General features: G+C 40.9%; 1 protein-coding gene and 1 long non-coding RNA gene across 2 annotated transcripts; both read left to right on the plus strand.

Moving 5' to 3' along the window:
- The first annotated feature begins 2913 nt into the window (after positions 1-2913).
- On the plus strand, positions 2914-4545 carry LOC311052029. Its single transcript, XR_014601455.1, has 3 exons — positions 2914-2994; positions 4156-4216; positions 4399-4545. It is a non-coding gene; the product is annotated as an uncharacterized lncRNA (long non-coding RNA).
- Positions 4546-4738: 193 nt separating this feature from the next.
- Positions 4739-9112, plus strand: LOC311052473 (PWWP domain-containing DNA repair factor 3B-like; the record flags this gene model as incomplete). The annotated part of the gene is made up of 7 exons (XM_084067433.1): positions 4739-4774; positions 4884-4948; positions 5057-5258; positions 5378-5578; positions 6110-6198; positions 8000-8006; positions 8843-9112. The coding sequence occupies exons 2-7, from the start codon at positions 4890-4892 to the stop codon at positions 9110-9112; spliced, it is 828 nt and encodes a 275-aa protein (XP_083923559.1). The 5' UTR covers positions 4739-4774; positions 4884-4889.
- Positions 9113-17210: the final 8098 nt, after the last annotated feature.

The raw sequence follows: 17210 nt of genomic DNA on the forward strand, positions 1-17210 counted from the left end.
CTGTTTTGATATTGGCAGTATTCTGTCACTTCTTCTTCTGCCACGTTTCGCAGTTCTGGCTGAACCGTGCTGTCGCTTTTTACGAAACTCGGCCATATGGTAGATGGTCATGAAAAACGATCAAAAAATAATTCTCACAATCTTTCGTCCAAAGGTGGCGCTATAGCACTCAATTGAAAATGCCAACTTTGAACAGGTACAACTCATGCCCTGTTTGACCTACAGCCATGAAACTTGGATACACATATGCGTCTCCTAATGCTGAACAACTTTCACCCTCTGACTTTTGACCTCTGACCTTTAGATCTCCCACCATTTTGAATTATATGAAAAACAGTCATTGGCTCCTAACTTCTGTATTTTTTCACTTATGGAAATTCCGCCGCCTAGAAGTTGTCGGCAGAGGTCCAAAGTTCAAGTGTTAAACGTTTCGTGCAGATTGCCCCAAAATCCCAGGATTCCATAGATTTTAACTATTGCAGTTTTATGAAAATTATTCATCTGCCCCTAACACATACATGCAAGACTCACATTTCTTTGAAACGTTGCAGTAATGTAGAGAGTCATTCCAAATATCACTGAAACCAATCTCACTCCAATTGGCCAAAGGGGGGCGCTATAGCAATTTTTTGAAAATGCAAACTTTAAACAGGCAAAAGTCATGCCTCGTTTGGCCGAAAGTCGTGAAACTTGCTTACACTTGTGCCTTGACTCATGAGGAACACATCTATCGCTTTGACCAGTAAGCTCCGCCCTTAGATTGTCCACAATTTTGAGCAGTTTGAAAAACACTTAAACCCAGGATTTTTCAGCTATTTGCGTGAAACTGTATCATCTGTGTGATCTCCTTTTTCACAGTTCCTTGTCTGTTGGTCCAATGGCGTCTCCTTAAATGAGTGCCTCACAATCTCAAAGTCGTCAGTTCAAGCCTCACTTGCAGACTTCATTTAAGTTGAATTGCAAACAACATGACTGTATCAATGAATACATGTGCAAATGGTAAAGATAACCTGAAATGCATATTTGAGAGTACTTTTTCACGTATGACATACTTCATTCTGAAAATAGCGATCTACAATCTCAATCTATTCCGTTTCCAATGCGCTCACTCTCTCTCTCATCAAACTATTCCGTTTCCATGTCTCTCTCTCTCTCTCTCTCTAGTTTCCATGTCTCTCTCTCTCTCTCATCTATTACGTTTCTATCTCTCTCTCTCTCCATTTTCCATGTCTCTCTCTCTCTCTCTCTCTCTCTCTCTCTCTCTCTCAGTTTCCATGTTCTCTCTCTCTCTCTCTCTCTCTCTCTCTCTCTCTCTCTCTCTCTCTCTCTCTCTCTCTCTCTCTCTCTCTCTCTCTCTCTCTCTCTCTCTCTCCAGTTTCCATCTCTCTCTCTCTCTCTCTCTCTCTCCAGTTTCCATCTCTCTCTCTCTCTCTCTCTCTCTCTCTCTCTCTCTCTCTCTCTCTCTCTCTCTCTCTCTCTCTCTCTCTCTCTCTCTCTCTCTCTCTCTCTCTCTCTCTCTCTCTCTCTCCTCTCTCTCTCTCTCTCTCTCTCTCTCTCTCTCTCCAGTATCCATCCATCCTCTCTCTCTCTCTCCCATGATGGCTGTGTTGTGTAGTCAAATGGAGCTCTCTCTCTCTCTCTCTCTCTCTCTCTCTCTCTCCAGTTTCCATCTCTCTCTCTCTCTCTCTCTCTCTCTCTCTCCAGTTTCCATCTCTCTCTCTCTCTCTCTCTCTCTCTCTCTCTCTCTCTCTCTCTCTCTCTCTCTCTCTCTCTCTCTCTCTCTCTCTCTCTCTCTCTCTCTCTCTCTCTCTCTCTCTCTCTCTCTCTCTCTCTGGCCCTGTATTATCGTTATTTTCCAGCTGCGTTCGCTTCCAGCGTTCGCGCGTCTTACTTGTGGTGATATTGTCATTCTTCCCTGGGTCGACACATTTTTCTCCCATCTTTTCTCTTGTGAGGGTGGTAGTAGGTAACATGTTTAACCGTAGTTTTCAAATATAGTGTCACAGTGCAATTCATGATGTATTTTTGTTTTCTATCATTAGCTCCACACACCTCACCGGACACACAGATGGGATCCATCTGTTTAGTGGAACCCACAAGAAGTGTTACCGGTAGGACTCATTCACTTTTTAAGTATACTTAATTGAGAAATCATACACTGGTACAAGTTCAAAACAACCCTGTTTTTTTTTTTGGGTGGTTTCTTTGGTTTCTTAAATACACAGAACGAGAAGGATAAATCAAATAGAAGCGTAGGACTCAGAGTTCAGATAATGAAGTTGATCAATACATTTGTTGCATCTGGAATCATACATCTTATTTGCCATAATGTAAATGCAAGGGTGTTGGCAAATTCACAAATGTGAGTGACTTTCATCACCTATGCAACATTAGACTAGTTGTCTGTGTTAGACAGTCAGTTTGTGTGCCTTGAAAAAACGCCACGTTTACATATTTCACTTCTAGGACCAACTCACTCCCCCCTACCCGTCGAGAAGAGTGGATATTGCACTGTTCTGCATCTGGATGGCTGTTCAGCCTCAGAGGCAAATTGTCCTTGGGAAGAACATCTGAACTCCGCCCAATACCAACTGGTAAAGGAAGGGGACACATGTCTTCCCCTCGAAGAATTCCAGAGCCATGGGCATTTTTATTTGGTCATAGGCCAAGGACATATACATTGCAGACATGTATGTTGTGCCTACATGGAAGTAATGCAAGCAGGCGACCTCCATGTAAACTTTCCAGTGAGATGTTCAAAGTCTCATTCAATACTTTTAAGTGTAGACTTCTCATATGTCAACTTTAACCTAAATACTTAATATAGTTTTATTATTCAACTGTGTTTCTGTGTGTATTAATTGCATAATTACAAATGACTAACAAATAGAACTTGCGCTCATTCATAATTAGGATGATATCGACATGAAGCACCTGGTGGTCTTTCCAGCATGGAGCAAAGCCAAGACTGGGCCAGATCACTACGTTTTGTGTGTAAGTACAACGTGTAATGACTTTGCGATATAAGAAAATGATGTAAAATCAGCCATGGATGCCAAGTTTGACATACTATAAACATGTGATGCCCATACCTTTTGTGGAGATGTATATATTATTTCAGAGGTTTTACTTAACGTTTCTGTGTGTCTGATGGTGTTAGCTGTGTCTTTGAATGTCTTTGATTTTATCCTCCATATGTGTAATGTGTCTGCTGTTTTGTTTCTGAGATTAATTGTACGGTTTTGTTTCTGTTGATTTGCAATTATTTGAATGCTTTATGCTGTGTTTTTATTCCTTTTGTATGTGAAGCTTTCTGAGTTCACAGTGAGAAGTACTATACAAATACAATGTACTTACCTGCCACTGTAGTATCCTCATAACTTAAGGCCTTGTGCATCTTTTTACTAATTTTGCCCCACCATAGGTCATGAAGCCACTGCTGAAGGAAAGGTTATTTTTAGACTCCTTTTATGCATTCCATCAATCTGGATTTGGCGATTTTCAGTACAGAGACATCTTCAGATCTATAGATAGGAAACTGCCATGTTCATATGGCAATGTTTGGGCTATTTTACTATAGCCTCTGTTGGCTACGTTCCTACAGCCAGTTTGCATGTTTTTGAATTTGCGTACGGTATACTGTTTTGGCTATGTTCCTACAGCCAGTTTGCATGTTTTTGAATTTGCGTACGGTATACTGTTTTGGCTATGTTCCTACAGCCAGTTTGCATGTTTCTGAGTTTGCGTACGGTATTCTCTGTTTTGGCTATGTTCCTACAGCCAGTTTGCATGTTTTTGTGTTTGCATATTCTTTATTTTATTGAACGTTTCTGGCACAGGATAGCATCCTCTATCCTCTTCCTTGCTTTGAGGCAGTTGCCTCATTCATGTCTTATTTGTTTCTGTTGCAAGTACTCTGCGAGCACTTGTAACAGAATTCATTTTATTTTCCAAAGATGTAATCCCCCCACAAAAAAAAATCCTAATGAATATGGTCTGGTCACCTTTCGATGTGACGATCACCCAGTTATCCAAATCCACACCTGTTGCCATGTCACATACTGGGTGTGTTCTGGGTGTTTGGATGAAGATATGGCCCACGTTCACCTGGGCTGTTGATAAGCTGCTGCAGAATGATTTTACATTTACAATTAGGCGGATTGCACAGCAAATCAGCTCTGGCAAATGGACAGAGATGACTGGACATGACATTCCGGTGACTTATAATGTACTTACTACTAAATGTATAGGCTTACAGTAAACTGTCAATGTCTTTATTAGTGCTTTGATTTTTTTTTGCAGTGGTATTTAAAGCGGCTTCAAAAACAGTAGTGTACAGTAGACACTGAATGCAAGTGCCATTATTTGTTTTTAAAGTGTTTTTTTTGTTCTTTTTAGGATTTGCCCTGCCAGATGTTTGGCAATGACTGTGGGATTTTTATGCTCATGGTAAGATGTCTTTGGGTGTACTTGTAAATCAGTCTGGATTCCAGGATAAGCTCCCATTAGTGACAACGTTTTGAGCCACTGGCTCTTCGTCAGGTCTAGGCATGGTATGCAAGATTGCATACCTATACCTGATGAATCGTCAGTGGCTGGAAAAGTTGTCATTTTTAATGTGAAATTAATTAGTAAACTACTGGGAGCTATCAACAGTGTTGCGATATCTACAGTATGCTTCCGCCAAGCTTTGAAAATGAAGCTATTTTCTTTATTCATCTTCTGTTTCAGTACACGTTGCCTTGCAACAAGTGCCCCATTTAAGTTTAAGGAGGTGAGGTAACATTTTTATTTTCATTAACAGAGAATGTGTAGCAAATGCAGCATGTCTTTCTCTTTAGTAAAATATCCAAAAGCTTCAACCTGTGCCCCTCACGTTTTAGGGGGACATGCCTTGGATACGGAAGTGGTGGTGTGTCCGACTTATGGAGCGCTTTGAAACGGAGGGGTATGACGTCCCTAACTGATTTGACTTTGATAAAGGGATAGTTTTGTCAGCTGCAAAATATTACTATATTACTTGGTGTTGCCTCTTAACTAACTTCTAACCTAAAAGGGAAGGCAAAAGATTTGCCCACTGGACAAGCCAGGCAGACGCACTTCGTGCAGGAAACCTGACGCCAATTTACCGTGTTCCAAGGAGCTTTGGGGTGAGCAGAGACATCCCCCAACACACCCTTGCAGCACGGAAGCAGAAAACTGCAGGAGATGAGCTAGTAGATGTCATTATGGCGGGAGGGACAGATAAACGCCTCAAAGTAGGTTGAAAAATGCACTATCCATAAATTTCCACTACTATTATCCAGTTTCAAGGACAAGGAGCTTTGAAATGCATTTATGTGCATTAACACTTTTTCTAACATTTTTCTGTGCACAGGCTGTCCTGACTGGTGAAGAGCCATCCAAGTGGTTGGACAGGTTTTTGGCTAACCCAAAATGCCAGCCTCTTTTTTATTTTAGAGATGGCGAGCAGGCTGTGTCATTGTGGTCACACCTGTCCAATTTCTTTGACACCGCCCCAACAAAGCACTGTGTCCAAACCAAGATTGAGTTCATCCTCAGTGTGTTGTATCCAGGAGTAGCTCACTAGTTCACTAAAACCGTGAGGTTTCATTTAGGCGTCCTTGTTAACCAATGAATCCTTTCACACTAGCCGCTCAGGCCTCGCTCAAGCCATGCTGAAGCAGGACATGAGGCGCACTAAAGCAATCAGATTGTGTTTGGCCACTTGAAAGTATACTGTAGGTGTAAACACACCCAAAATGCATGTTGGTATCAGGTGTAAATTAAATCATGTTACTGTGGCCAAGCACAATCTGATCACAGAAAACATATGTATGCCTATATTAATGCCAGGTGTAACTGCCCTCTCGGCAACAGCTCTGTTAAAACATAATGATAGATATACCCCACATCTTCCATACAAGAGTTTCTTATCCAAGAACAATCTCAATGAATCTCCTTATGGGGTCGATATAGTTCACAGGTAACATTATTGACAGCTTGAGATCGGGCAAAAAACTATATCTCCAACCAGCTCCACCATGCTTGAGCTGAAGGGAGACCTCACCAAGTCATGTCTTTTTTTTTCTTTTGTTCTACCTGACAGGCCACGATATGTGCAATTGCACAGGTTCAGGGTGTGAACCTCGACGAAGCAGAGCGTCTATACCTAGATGGCCCAGGCTTGCATCAAAGGTACAATAAATACATGATATGACTTTCAGTGAGACATGTCACGTTTGGTTTAAATACATAATCCATACAGATTATCCATGTTTAGCAATTTCTTTTAATTGTTTTGTACAGGATTTACATGTCCTATCTGGATTTGAGTTGAATTGAAATGGTTGAATGAAATGGTCTTACCAATTATTGCAACTGTCATGCCTGCACAACCTGTTTCTTTTCTAATATATTATTTATGTTTTTCTTTTTCTTTTCTTTTGGGGGGGGGGGGGGGGGGGTTAATTATGTGTGGTGGAAAGTAACTAAGTACATTTACTTAAGTACTGTACTTAAGTGCAATTTTGAGGTATTTTGACTCTACTTGAGTATTTCCAATTTCCAATACTTTTACTTCTACTCCACTACATCTCAGAGGCAAATATTGTACTTTTACTCCACAACAATTATTTGAAAACTTTAGCTACTAGTTACTTTTCAGATGTAAATTATGATATTATGAAACACATTAACCACTTCAGCCCTAGTTTATACATAGGCTATTTGAAAATAGCCGATCTACAAGCTCACAATGCGTCGCATCGCAACGCGTTGTGAGCTTGTAGATCTGCTATTTTCAAACATTCTAGTACTTTTACTTTTGGTACTTTAAGTACATTTTGATGCCAATACTTTTGTACTTTTACGTAAGTTTTGAATTCTGGACTTTTACTTGTAATGGAGTATTTCTATATTGCAGTATTGGTACTTTTACTAAGTAAAATATTTGAGTACTTTTTCCACCAGTGTCATCATTTCATCATCTGGACCTCCTGCCTATAATAGGGTGCGAGTTCAGAGGACCCAAAAGCAGTATGACAGACAGCAAAGATAAAGGTTCAAAGGTTTTGAGGTTTATCAACCAAACTGAGGCAACCCATAAAATTGGGGAGGCAAAACAAATACTCAAATACCGAATGGCTTGTAGCCAAACCACAGAACATAACACGCTAACATTAAATGACGACCTGACAAGGAACTGAACAAACCGGGGAATATATATAGACACAGGGTTAACTGGACACAGGTGAACACAAGCTACAATCAACACTGGGATTGGCTGGGGCACAACAGGACACAGGTGGAGAACAATTACAAATACATACTGGTGAGACAAGACAGGAAGCGAAAACAAGGCAGACAGGAAACAATACTACAAAGTAAAGGTACAGAACACCAAAGCAAAAGGCAGCAACAGAATGACAGATACAATTATACAAATGGCACACGCAGTATGCAGAACATACAAAATGCACTATAGGCCTAACCGGCCTAAAGTGTCCACGACCATATAAGGGCAACTTCAAGGTCTAAATAATAAAGTCGGCCTAAGCCACCTAAAGTGTCCATGACCATATAAGGGCATTCAAGGTCTAAATAATAAAGTCAAAATCCACGGCCCGAGGAGCGGACCGTGACAATCCCAGCCCATTGGTGCCGTGGTGGACCATATAGTTAGTAGGAAATCTGTGCTTGTATTAATAAAGATTCTTATACGAAAAATGCACTAAAGACTAGTTTTATTTTATACTCTATATACTGTATATAGTCCAGCAGCACCTGAAATTTGGTGTATGTTGTATATATATTTTTTTGATTATTATTGGTCCAAAATATTGTCTATATACATTCATGAAACCACCTGCAGTCGCAAACGGTCAGCATTGAGACATTTTAATAGGGGGTTATATGTGACCATACGTCTCTATTACAAAAATAGACTACTGGATATGTCTCAGACCCAGAAATGTTGTTTTCTATTAACTGTGTATAGGCCTAGTGTATGAAAATGAATGTTGCGAAGAATTGAGTGCTGAGCAAGTGTAATTAACCAATTAATGGACAATATAAGTCCTAAAAGGACCAAGTGGGTTTTATACTTAAGGTATTGCATTTTTCAATACCTAGTCATTCAATACCTTAACACAATTCCAACCGCTGACCTTGCAGTATTTTTCAGAATATTGTCACTTTATAAGTACATTAGAATACATGGCGTTTTGGAGGTACAAACATAGCTATCATTCCTATGGCCATCTTTTTTTTTTTTTTTTTTTTAAGATATTTTTTGGGCTTTTTGCCTTTATTGATAGATGACAGTAGACTGACAGGAAATGGGGAGAGAGATGGGGGGGTGACACGCAGCAAAGGTCGTCGGGATCGGGAGTCGAACCCGCGACACGCTGTCAGGCTGGCATTGCAGACTAGGGTGCCTGGACCGCCACGCTGCGGCCCAGGCCTCCTATGGCCATCTTGCTGATATTTTAATACCTAGAATTATGTTCTATTGACAGAGGCATGTTCTGAATATATGCAACCAATTCAGTTACTGTCTAGAATCTAGAGACTAGATTATCATCTATCAGGAGGTAGAAGTGCTAAACGTGCCAAACTGGTGCTGTGGGAATCTACACATGGGCATTGACCACAAAGGTGTCCCACATCAACATAATGTGGACATTCTGAAGAAGTAGGAGCAGAAAGTAGTGGAGAGCCGGTAACACTTGCTTTGCATCCCATGTCTATAATGCATTATAAACAAACTACTTGTAATGCATTAGAATCTGCTTATGACACTATAAACACTCATGAACACAATGATGTGTAATGACCTAAGGCCAAGTATAAACACAAGGTGGAAGTGGGTCTGCATCAAGGATCAGCACTGAGCCCCCTCTTGCTCACTAAGGTGATGGACAGGCTGACAGATGAGGTTAGACAGGAATCCTCATGGACCATGATGTTTGCAGATGACATAGAGACTAAGATTTTGAGGTTCTCTCTGGGAGTAACAAGGATGGATAGGATCAGGAGTGAGGGACAGCGCATGTTAGATGTTTTGGAGATAAAGCCAGAGATGATTTGGACATGTACAGAGGAGGGATAGTGAGTATATCGGTAGAAGGATGCTGAGGTTGGAACTGCCAGGCAGGAGGCCTATTAGAGGAAGACCAAAGAGGAGATTTATGGATGATGTGAAAAAGGACATGAAGTTAGTTGGTGTGAAAGAAGAGGAGGCAGAGGACAGGGTGAGCTGGAGGCAGATCAGATGATTCTCTGTGGTGACCCCTGAACGGCACAGCCGAAAGGAAAAGGCCTTAATATTAAATGGGGTTTTGGGAATAATTTGTGTAACCCTGGTGAACGGGGGTTGTTCATAGATTGGGTGCTGGGTCTGAGACATTTTCCAGTAATTTTTGTAATAGACATATAACCCCCTATAAAAGATGTCTGGTCACTGGTCAGTTGGTCAGCAGATGGTTTCATGAATGTATGTATATAGACAATATTTTGGACCAATACAAAAAAAAATATGTACTTACAAAAAAGTCCCTTTGGCTGCTGGACTAATATATTATATGACCACATGTATATTATATATTATATTATATGTTACATGTCCATATTATATATTCCTTTCGCGCAACACAGGGAAAATATTCCTTTCGCACGTCACAGGGAAATTGTTACATAAACCTATTACTATTATGTCAGACCTGAGCTTTTGTTCTGAATATCTGAATATAATTAATATAGAGTGGATTTTTTTATGTTTTTATTTAACTTAAAACAAATATATTATTGCAAGATTAAATGATACAATTATAACACTTCAAAACAAAACAAACAAATAATCCACAATTCACTAAATGGGTATGCGCATGCTTAAAGTGAATGGCACATCGAGTGGAAAAGCGAGTGGCAAAGCAACATGCAAAGTGAGTTTAACATTGTTTAATGTTGTTTAATTCCATCAGATATGACTTTTCTGTTTGGATGCATGGGCTGTCAAGGCCAGAAAGTATTTTTTTGACACTTAGTAGGCATTCCTGCATAACTTGCGGGTTTGATGATGATGTCACACGCATACCCTCTATTCATTGTAGGTGGTGAGGTGTGTGAGATTTAAAATGATGAAAACATAAGCACATGGGCGGGCGGACAGATTATTATTATTATCTTTATTCTCTGCATGCTGCATGTACTGGATAAAGCCAGCAGAGGGCAGTGTTCTACAGGACTTTTACAGGATTGATTGATTGATTACACACTACTAGGAAACTGGCTGCTGTGTGTTGACATGCATGCACGCACACACACTCGCACACACGTACAACCTCATCTTAATATAAGTATGGTCCCACTATTGAGTTGCAATCTGAACATGCTTGGTGCCAGGGACCCCCATACAATATTTGTGTTGTTAGAATGTTTCAATCAGGAGACTCGCCCCCTCAGACTCCACCCTGGCCCGTAGCACTTGACCTATCATAGACGACCAATGCAATCTTAAAGGTTAAAATGTAATGTATGCCAGGTTCATTTGTTATCCTGGCATCCTATAGTTTGTATAGTTTCAATGTACAGATTTATTTGTATGTTTATATTAAACAGTTTAGACTGATTACTGAGGCATTACACTGTCTCTATGCATTTGACACATGGGTCTACCTTGCTTACTGTAAGTCACTCTTGATGAAGAGTGTCTGCTAAATGCTTATATTGTAAAGTGTATATTGCAAGCCGCAAGTGGAGCTTGCAGTACCACCACGGCCCAAGGAACCATCACACCAGAAAGAAATGTTTAGATCTGGGTGGTGCAACGGATCTGGTACAGCGCTCAGGTCTGGACCTGGTGAGACGAAGGAGGAGCCCCGCCAGGAGGCCACCCACAGAGCCTAGTCCCTCCACGTGCCAGAGCCTCCCCGAGTCCCGGCAGAGTAGTTCCGGAGAAGCGGACTGAGTGGCCCTGTCTTTCCCTTAGAGGACTGGCCGTGGGTAGCTACTGGGACGTAAGTCGGGGCTTGATCAACCCCGGCTGGGTCACCTGGGCGAGGGTGTATGTTGTTGCGAGACCCGAAACACCCGATGACCCCAGGCTACAACACTGATGATACGTCCCAGGTGCATCCATGTGACGTTTTCTTTATAGGTAGATATTTTCCAAATTTCTCAAGTCTTTTTGAAAACATCAAGATCTACAAGCTTGTGAATCAGCTGTTTTCAAAATGCAGATGTATATATATAGGGTTAAAATGGTCAAAGCAATGTTGATGCTATACGCTAGCACATTTTGCTGGGGATCCTCTGGAACCCCTTGAAGGACCCCCTGGGGGTCCCCGGATCCCACTTTGAGAACCACTGTTCTAATTGACACACAATGGATTGCAGTCCGACACACAAACACACACACACACACACACACACACACACACGCACGCACGCACACACACACACACACACACTCGCACTCACGCACGCACGCACGCACGCACGCGCACACACACACACACACACACACACACACACACACACACACACACACACACACACACACACACACACACACACACACACACACACACACACACACACACACACACAATGGGTGAAACAGTCTTTTTACTGCAAAAGCAAGCATCACACATCTTTATTGGCTTTGTGTTTTCAAACCCAGGGCAAAAGCAAATGGTTCATTGTGATATACCATCAGCCCTGCCTTTTAAAGGTGGGGTACAATAAAAAAAAACTCTTCTGATAGCAGTGTTAATTTTGACAGCAAATTCTGATTTAGTCTTAGTGTTTTGAATAACACACCATTAAGTTTTAGTTCTATTTTAGTCATCTGGAATTGTTTAGTCTTAGTCTAGTCTTAGTCGACTAAATATCACAATCTTAGTCTTTGTCTTAAGTCAATAAAATGAACACTGTCTGATGGTACTCATTGCTAGAGTGTTTGTTCAGTAACAGGAGTCTGCTCTTTAGTAAACACAAAATGCTCAGGATATCTATGGTCAGGATATCTATTTTATCCAATCGGGAGAGATAACTTGCACAGAATGAATTTGGAAGTGATGGCACTAAGACAGGGGTCTTCAACAGGGGGTCCAGGACCCCTAGGGGGTCCTCAGAGTTACTACAGGGGGTCCGCCAAATCTTTGTGTGATAGGATTTGGTTTTTTTTTTACATTAACCACTTGAACCCTAGAATTATTTTAGTAAAAAGAAAACTTTAATCTGAAACGCAATTTTATTATATTATATTTTATTATATATATATTAATTTTATTCAATATAGAGTAGGGGGTCACTGCTTCATCTCTCTCTCAGCTAGGGGGTCCTTGGCCTGAAAACGTTGAAGACCCCTGCACTAGGAGATGAGCAGACAAAATTGGAACTGGAACGCTATAACGTTGAAGCTGATAAATGGGCTGAACATTTTCCACCCAAAAAAAACTTTTTGTTTCAACCCAAAAATATCACTTACCCACCATTAAACGCCTTAGTTGCTCCACACGTGAAGTGAAATAAAAGGTTGGTCATTTGATGTTGTTTCCATCCCTTGTGCTCATCACATTTCATGTCAGCATCAATTCATTCAGTAACAGGGTTAACAGACTCTCTAATGCATTGTGCAGGCAGCCATACAGTCCAAGGTTGTTGTCACAACTTGCCTATAAAATCAAGTAGATCAGGGGTCTTCAACAGGGGGTCCGAGTCCCCTAGGGGGTCCTTAGAGCTACGGGGTCCGCCAAATCTTTGTGTGATAGGATTTAGTTTTTTTACATTAACCACTTGAACCCTAGAATTCTTTTTCTGAGGGGAACATTAGCCGAAAATAGCAGATCTACAAGCTCTCAACGAGGGACTAGGTAAAAAAAATGATGATCTGAAACACAATTTTATACAATATAGAGGGGGTCCCTGCTTCGTCTCTCTCTCAGCTAGGGGGTCCTTGGCCTGAAAACGTTGAAGACCCCTGAAGTAGATACAAAGTAGCCTAAACCCAAATCCATGGTGCGGTGCTACACTGCTTTTGGTTACCCATCCGATTCTATGACCTATGCTCGCACTCACTACAGTGGTGGTAGGTCACAGAATATGATGGGTAATTGCATGAGGTGTAACACAGGGAGAGGCTTGGTGCACTGTTAATTAAATGACTCTTACGATTTTTCGTGATGAAACAGGCTACATTTGACTGAAGCAACAAGTGAAATGTTTATTGTTGTTGTCAGGGTTGAGCTGTAGGGGGTACGGCGGGGTACGGCGTACCCTTAGTTCTGACACTGTGGGAGCTGGGGGCACGCGTGCACGCACCGTCAGCGGCGGTCTTTAACGCCTTAAAGTTTAAAAACAATAGCCTCTCAAGGTTCGCGCCGTCAGTGGCGAGCCGTTCTCAATAGCGTCTACCTGGCTGCTTTGCATAACATTAGGCTACTCGAGAAAAGACACGGACTTGAATTGAATGTGTTACATTCCTCTCACAATGACAGACAACATCTCTGCACTGCAAGGTGTGAAGGGGATCGCTTAGCAGAGGACCCAGTTCTCTGAGACGAGACAAAAAGACAAGTTGTCTGATTATTTTAAGTAGGCCTACTTATGTGTGGGTGAGTCTATGTAAAGGGCTTTTATATAAAATTAAAAGGAAAATAAAATAATTAATTTGAAACAAAAAGAAAAACAACAAATTAACAATGCAACAATACAACAAAATAATAATACATATGATTACATTAATAATCACATGTTGAATACAGTATTTCAACTAGCACTGAGCTGAGTGGCTATGTGCGCGCGCGTGACGTCATAAAATACAGTACCCTTAGTTCAAAAATCCACAGCTCACCACTGGTTGTTGTTGAGTATGAGAGACAAACCAGTGAGTCTACTTATCTCTACTCTTTGGGCCAGTCAGCTGAGGACAAAAAAACAAACAAGCAAACAAATAAACAAACAAACCAGTGGTGGAAAGTAACTAAGCACATTTACTCAAGTACTGTGCTTAAAGGGTAAGACCACTTTGGTAGAGGTTTGGGTTGTGTATTTACCTTGCCATGATGTAACTCCAAAGGTTGGCAAGAAATAAAAAATAATTGCTCCATTGATTAGAAATTGATAATTCAAAATATGCTCCTCATTGACTTACATTGTACGGTAAAACAGCTCTCAAAGTCACTCTTTTAGCACATAAATGAACCCAAACATAGCTGATTCAGACAATATAGAGCATCACCGAACCCAGTACTGTTTGTTTTTTTAATAAAAATGTCAACTTCCTGTTGATTTTACAATTTGAAGATCTGGATCCGGATCCGCCGATCCAGTCCGGGTTTTCTACTTATTAAAAATGGCAAAATCAACAGGAAGTTGACATTTTTATTTAAAAAAAAAACAGTACTGGGTTTGGTGATGTTCTATATTGTCTGAATCAACTTTGTTTCCGTTCGTTTTTGTGCTAAAAGAGTGACTTTGAGAGCAGTTTTACCGTACAATGTAAGTCAATGAGGAGCATATTTTGAATTATCAATTTCTAATCATGGAGCAATTATTTTTTTATTTCTTGCCCACCTTTGGAGTTACATCATGGCAAGGTAACTACACAACCCAAACCTCTACCAAAGTGGTCTTGCCCTTTAAGTACAAATTTGAGGAATTTCTTCTTTACTGGAGTATTTAAAAATGTCATTACTTTTACTTCTACTCCACTACATCTCAGTGGCAAATATTACTACTAGTTACTAGTTACTTGGTAGATTTTTATTATTATTACAAAACATACATTAACCACTTAAGCCCTATATACATTTCGGCCATTTGAAAATAGCCGATCTACAAGCTCACAATGCGTCGCATCGCGACGCATTGTGAGCTTGTAGATCAGCTATTTTCAAAAGATTTGTATACATTTTATACATTTGAAAACCTGTGAAACTGGACATTCTGTATAATGAGTACTCTCTACTTTTGGTACTTTAACACATTGGGTGCCAGAGGTTTATTCAAATATTATACGTTCAGTGCCTGCATTTCTTCCATCCACTTACGTTGGTGTTTCGTGCTGTAGAAGCCCCGACGCGGAAGTGCATGTAAACAAGCGTGCGTGCGAGACGGCGGAGGGTCCCGACTAACGCCTGGAACAATAATATTTCCAACACGATCCTCCATTGCAGGGTGATCGCCGATCGAAAACGGCTCGCTTCCAACACGTTAAAAAGAAATTGAGATATTAAGCTTTTAGTCAAGGAGTTAACATTGGAATGGCCGACCGGAAGGATTTTTGATATGGATCCACATCCAGCCTCTCCTTCTCAAAAACTCCTTGGATGATCCCAAAGTTTCGTTTTAGCGCCCCACGTGGGCCCCACGTATAAAAATAAAATTGGGTCAAAAACGGTCTGGACCGTTTATGGCACTCCTCGTTTGGATTATGAAAAACGGTCCGGACCGTTTATGGCACTCCTCGTTTGGATTATGAAAAACGGTCCGGACCGTTTATGGCACTCCTCGTTTGGATTATGAAAAACGGTCCGGACCGTTTATGGCACTCCTCGTTTGGATTATGAAAAACGGTCCGGACCGTTTACGGCACTCGATGTGTTAAGTACATATTGATACCAACACTTTTGTGCTTTTACTCAAGAAAAATTTGAATTCCAGACTTACAGAGTATTTCTACATTGCAGTATTGATACTTTTACTTAAGTAAAAAAATTGAGTACTTTTTCCACCACTGAAACAAACAAACAAAGACACATCCCTCTACCGGTCCACAGATAGATCCGGCCCACCAGGAAGTCCCCCGGTGCTCCTTGACGATCTGTCCACCCCTGACTCTCTGTGCCTGTCCTCCACGGGTCTCCCTCTTTCTTTGGTGTTTGGCCCAGGTGGGCGTGGTTATATGCCTAAACCTAACCCTAACCTCACAGAAAATATGCCTTAACTGCACTGCTTACCAAACGGTTTTGGTCTTGACCCAAAAGAGACATTTTATGACCCAAACTAGTGAAAATAGCGCATCTACAAGCTCACAACGCCTCGCAAGTGAGCTTGTAGATCTGCTATTTTCTCCACTTGTTTTTTTTATGTATTTTTTAATGTAATTTAGATTTTTTTAATGAATAATTGTGTGGATAAAGCGAACAAAGAAATTGAAAATATTTTGACATATATATTTTTTAAATAAAAAGTAAAACAAGGGATATTTACTCACGAGTAGCGACCCATAATCATGCGTCCGCGACCCACTGTTTGAGAGCAACTGCCTTAACCTAACCTCAAAACCACGCCCAACACCTGGGCGAAACACCTGGGAGAGAGGGAGTCCCTCTCCTCCATAGACAGACTGGGAACTGACAGCAGTCAAGACGCAGTCGATTTAAGTGTTGCTTTGTGCAGTCATCCCTTTGTCGAAAAAACAAATTTCCACTGGATCCAACTGGGGTGCTCCCGTTGTGCGTCGTAGCCTGAGGCACAATGAGCGTACAGTAAGTGTCTTATCACTTACGCTGTAGTTGGTCATCTAAATGTCAATGGCTTGTAGGGCAGGGGTCCCCAAACTTTTCCAATAAAATAAATAAAATAAATAAAATAAATAAAATAAATAAAATAAATAAAATAAATAAAATAAATAAAATAAATAAAATAAATAAAATAAATAAAATAACCCTTTTTAAACACATTGCCAATCTACACGCTCACAGTCGTGACCTTAAAGATTAGTGCCCCTCTGAACAATGGCTTAGCATTCACAAAGTGACATCATGCTTTTCAAAATGACGCGGTCACCAAGATGTCCTATAGTCCGACATCAAGGTCCCCAGGGTGAATGCTAGCTGTGCATTCTTTTTTGAGTGGTGCCAACCACTCCTATATCTGACTTTGTCCGTGTGTCCGTATGTATGTATGTCCAATAAACAAACATTGATGACAACGCGGGTGATGACAATACAGGGCTCATCAAAGGCACCACTCTCTTCACACAGGGTGTGATTTTTTCTGAACAACCAAAATAAAGAAAACAGTCGTCAGCGTAGAAGCACTAACTTGCCTGTACAGGTGCAGGATTTTCCTGTGAGATGCGGTATTGCGGTATGTGCGTTGGGCTCATTGACATCCATTCATTCCCAGTTTATTACTGGACGATATGAAAATGTAATGGCATGATTATCGTGGCCAAAATAATTGGGATTAACTATATT

The sequence above is a fragment of the Gymnoscopelus microlampas genome, assembly GCF_963454915.1.
Source record: "Gymnoscopelus microlampas genome assembly, chromosome: 9".
Taxonomy (NCBI): domain Eukaryota; kingdom Metazoa; phylum Chordata; class Actinopteri; order Myctophiformes; family Myctophidae; genus Gymnoscopelus; species Gymnoscopelus microlampas.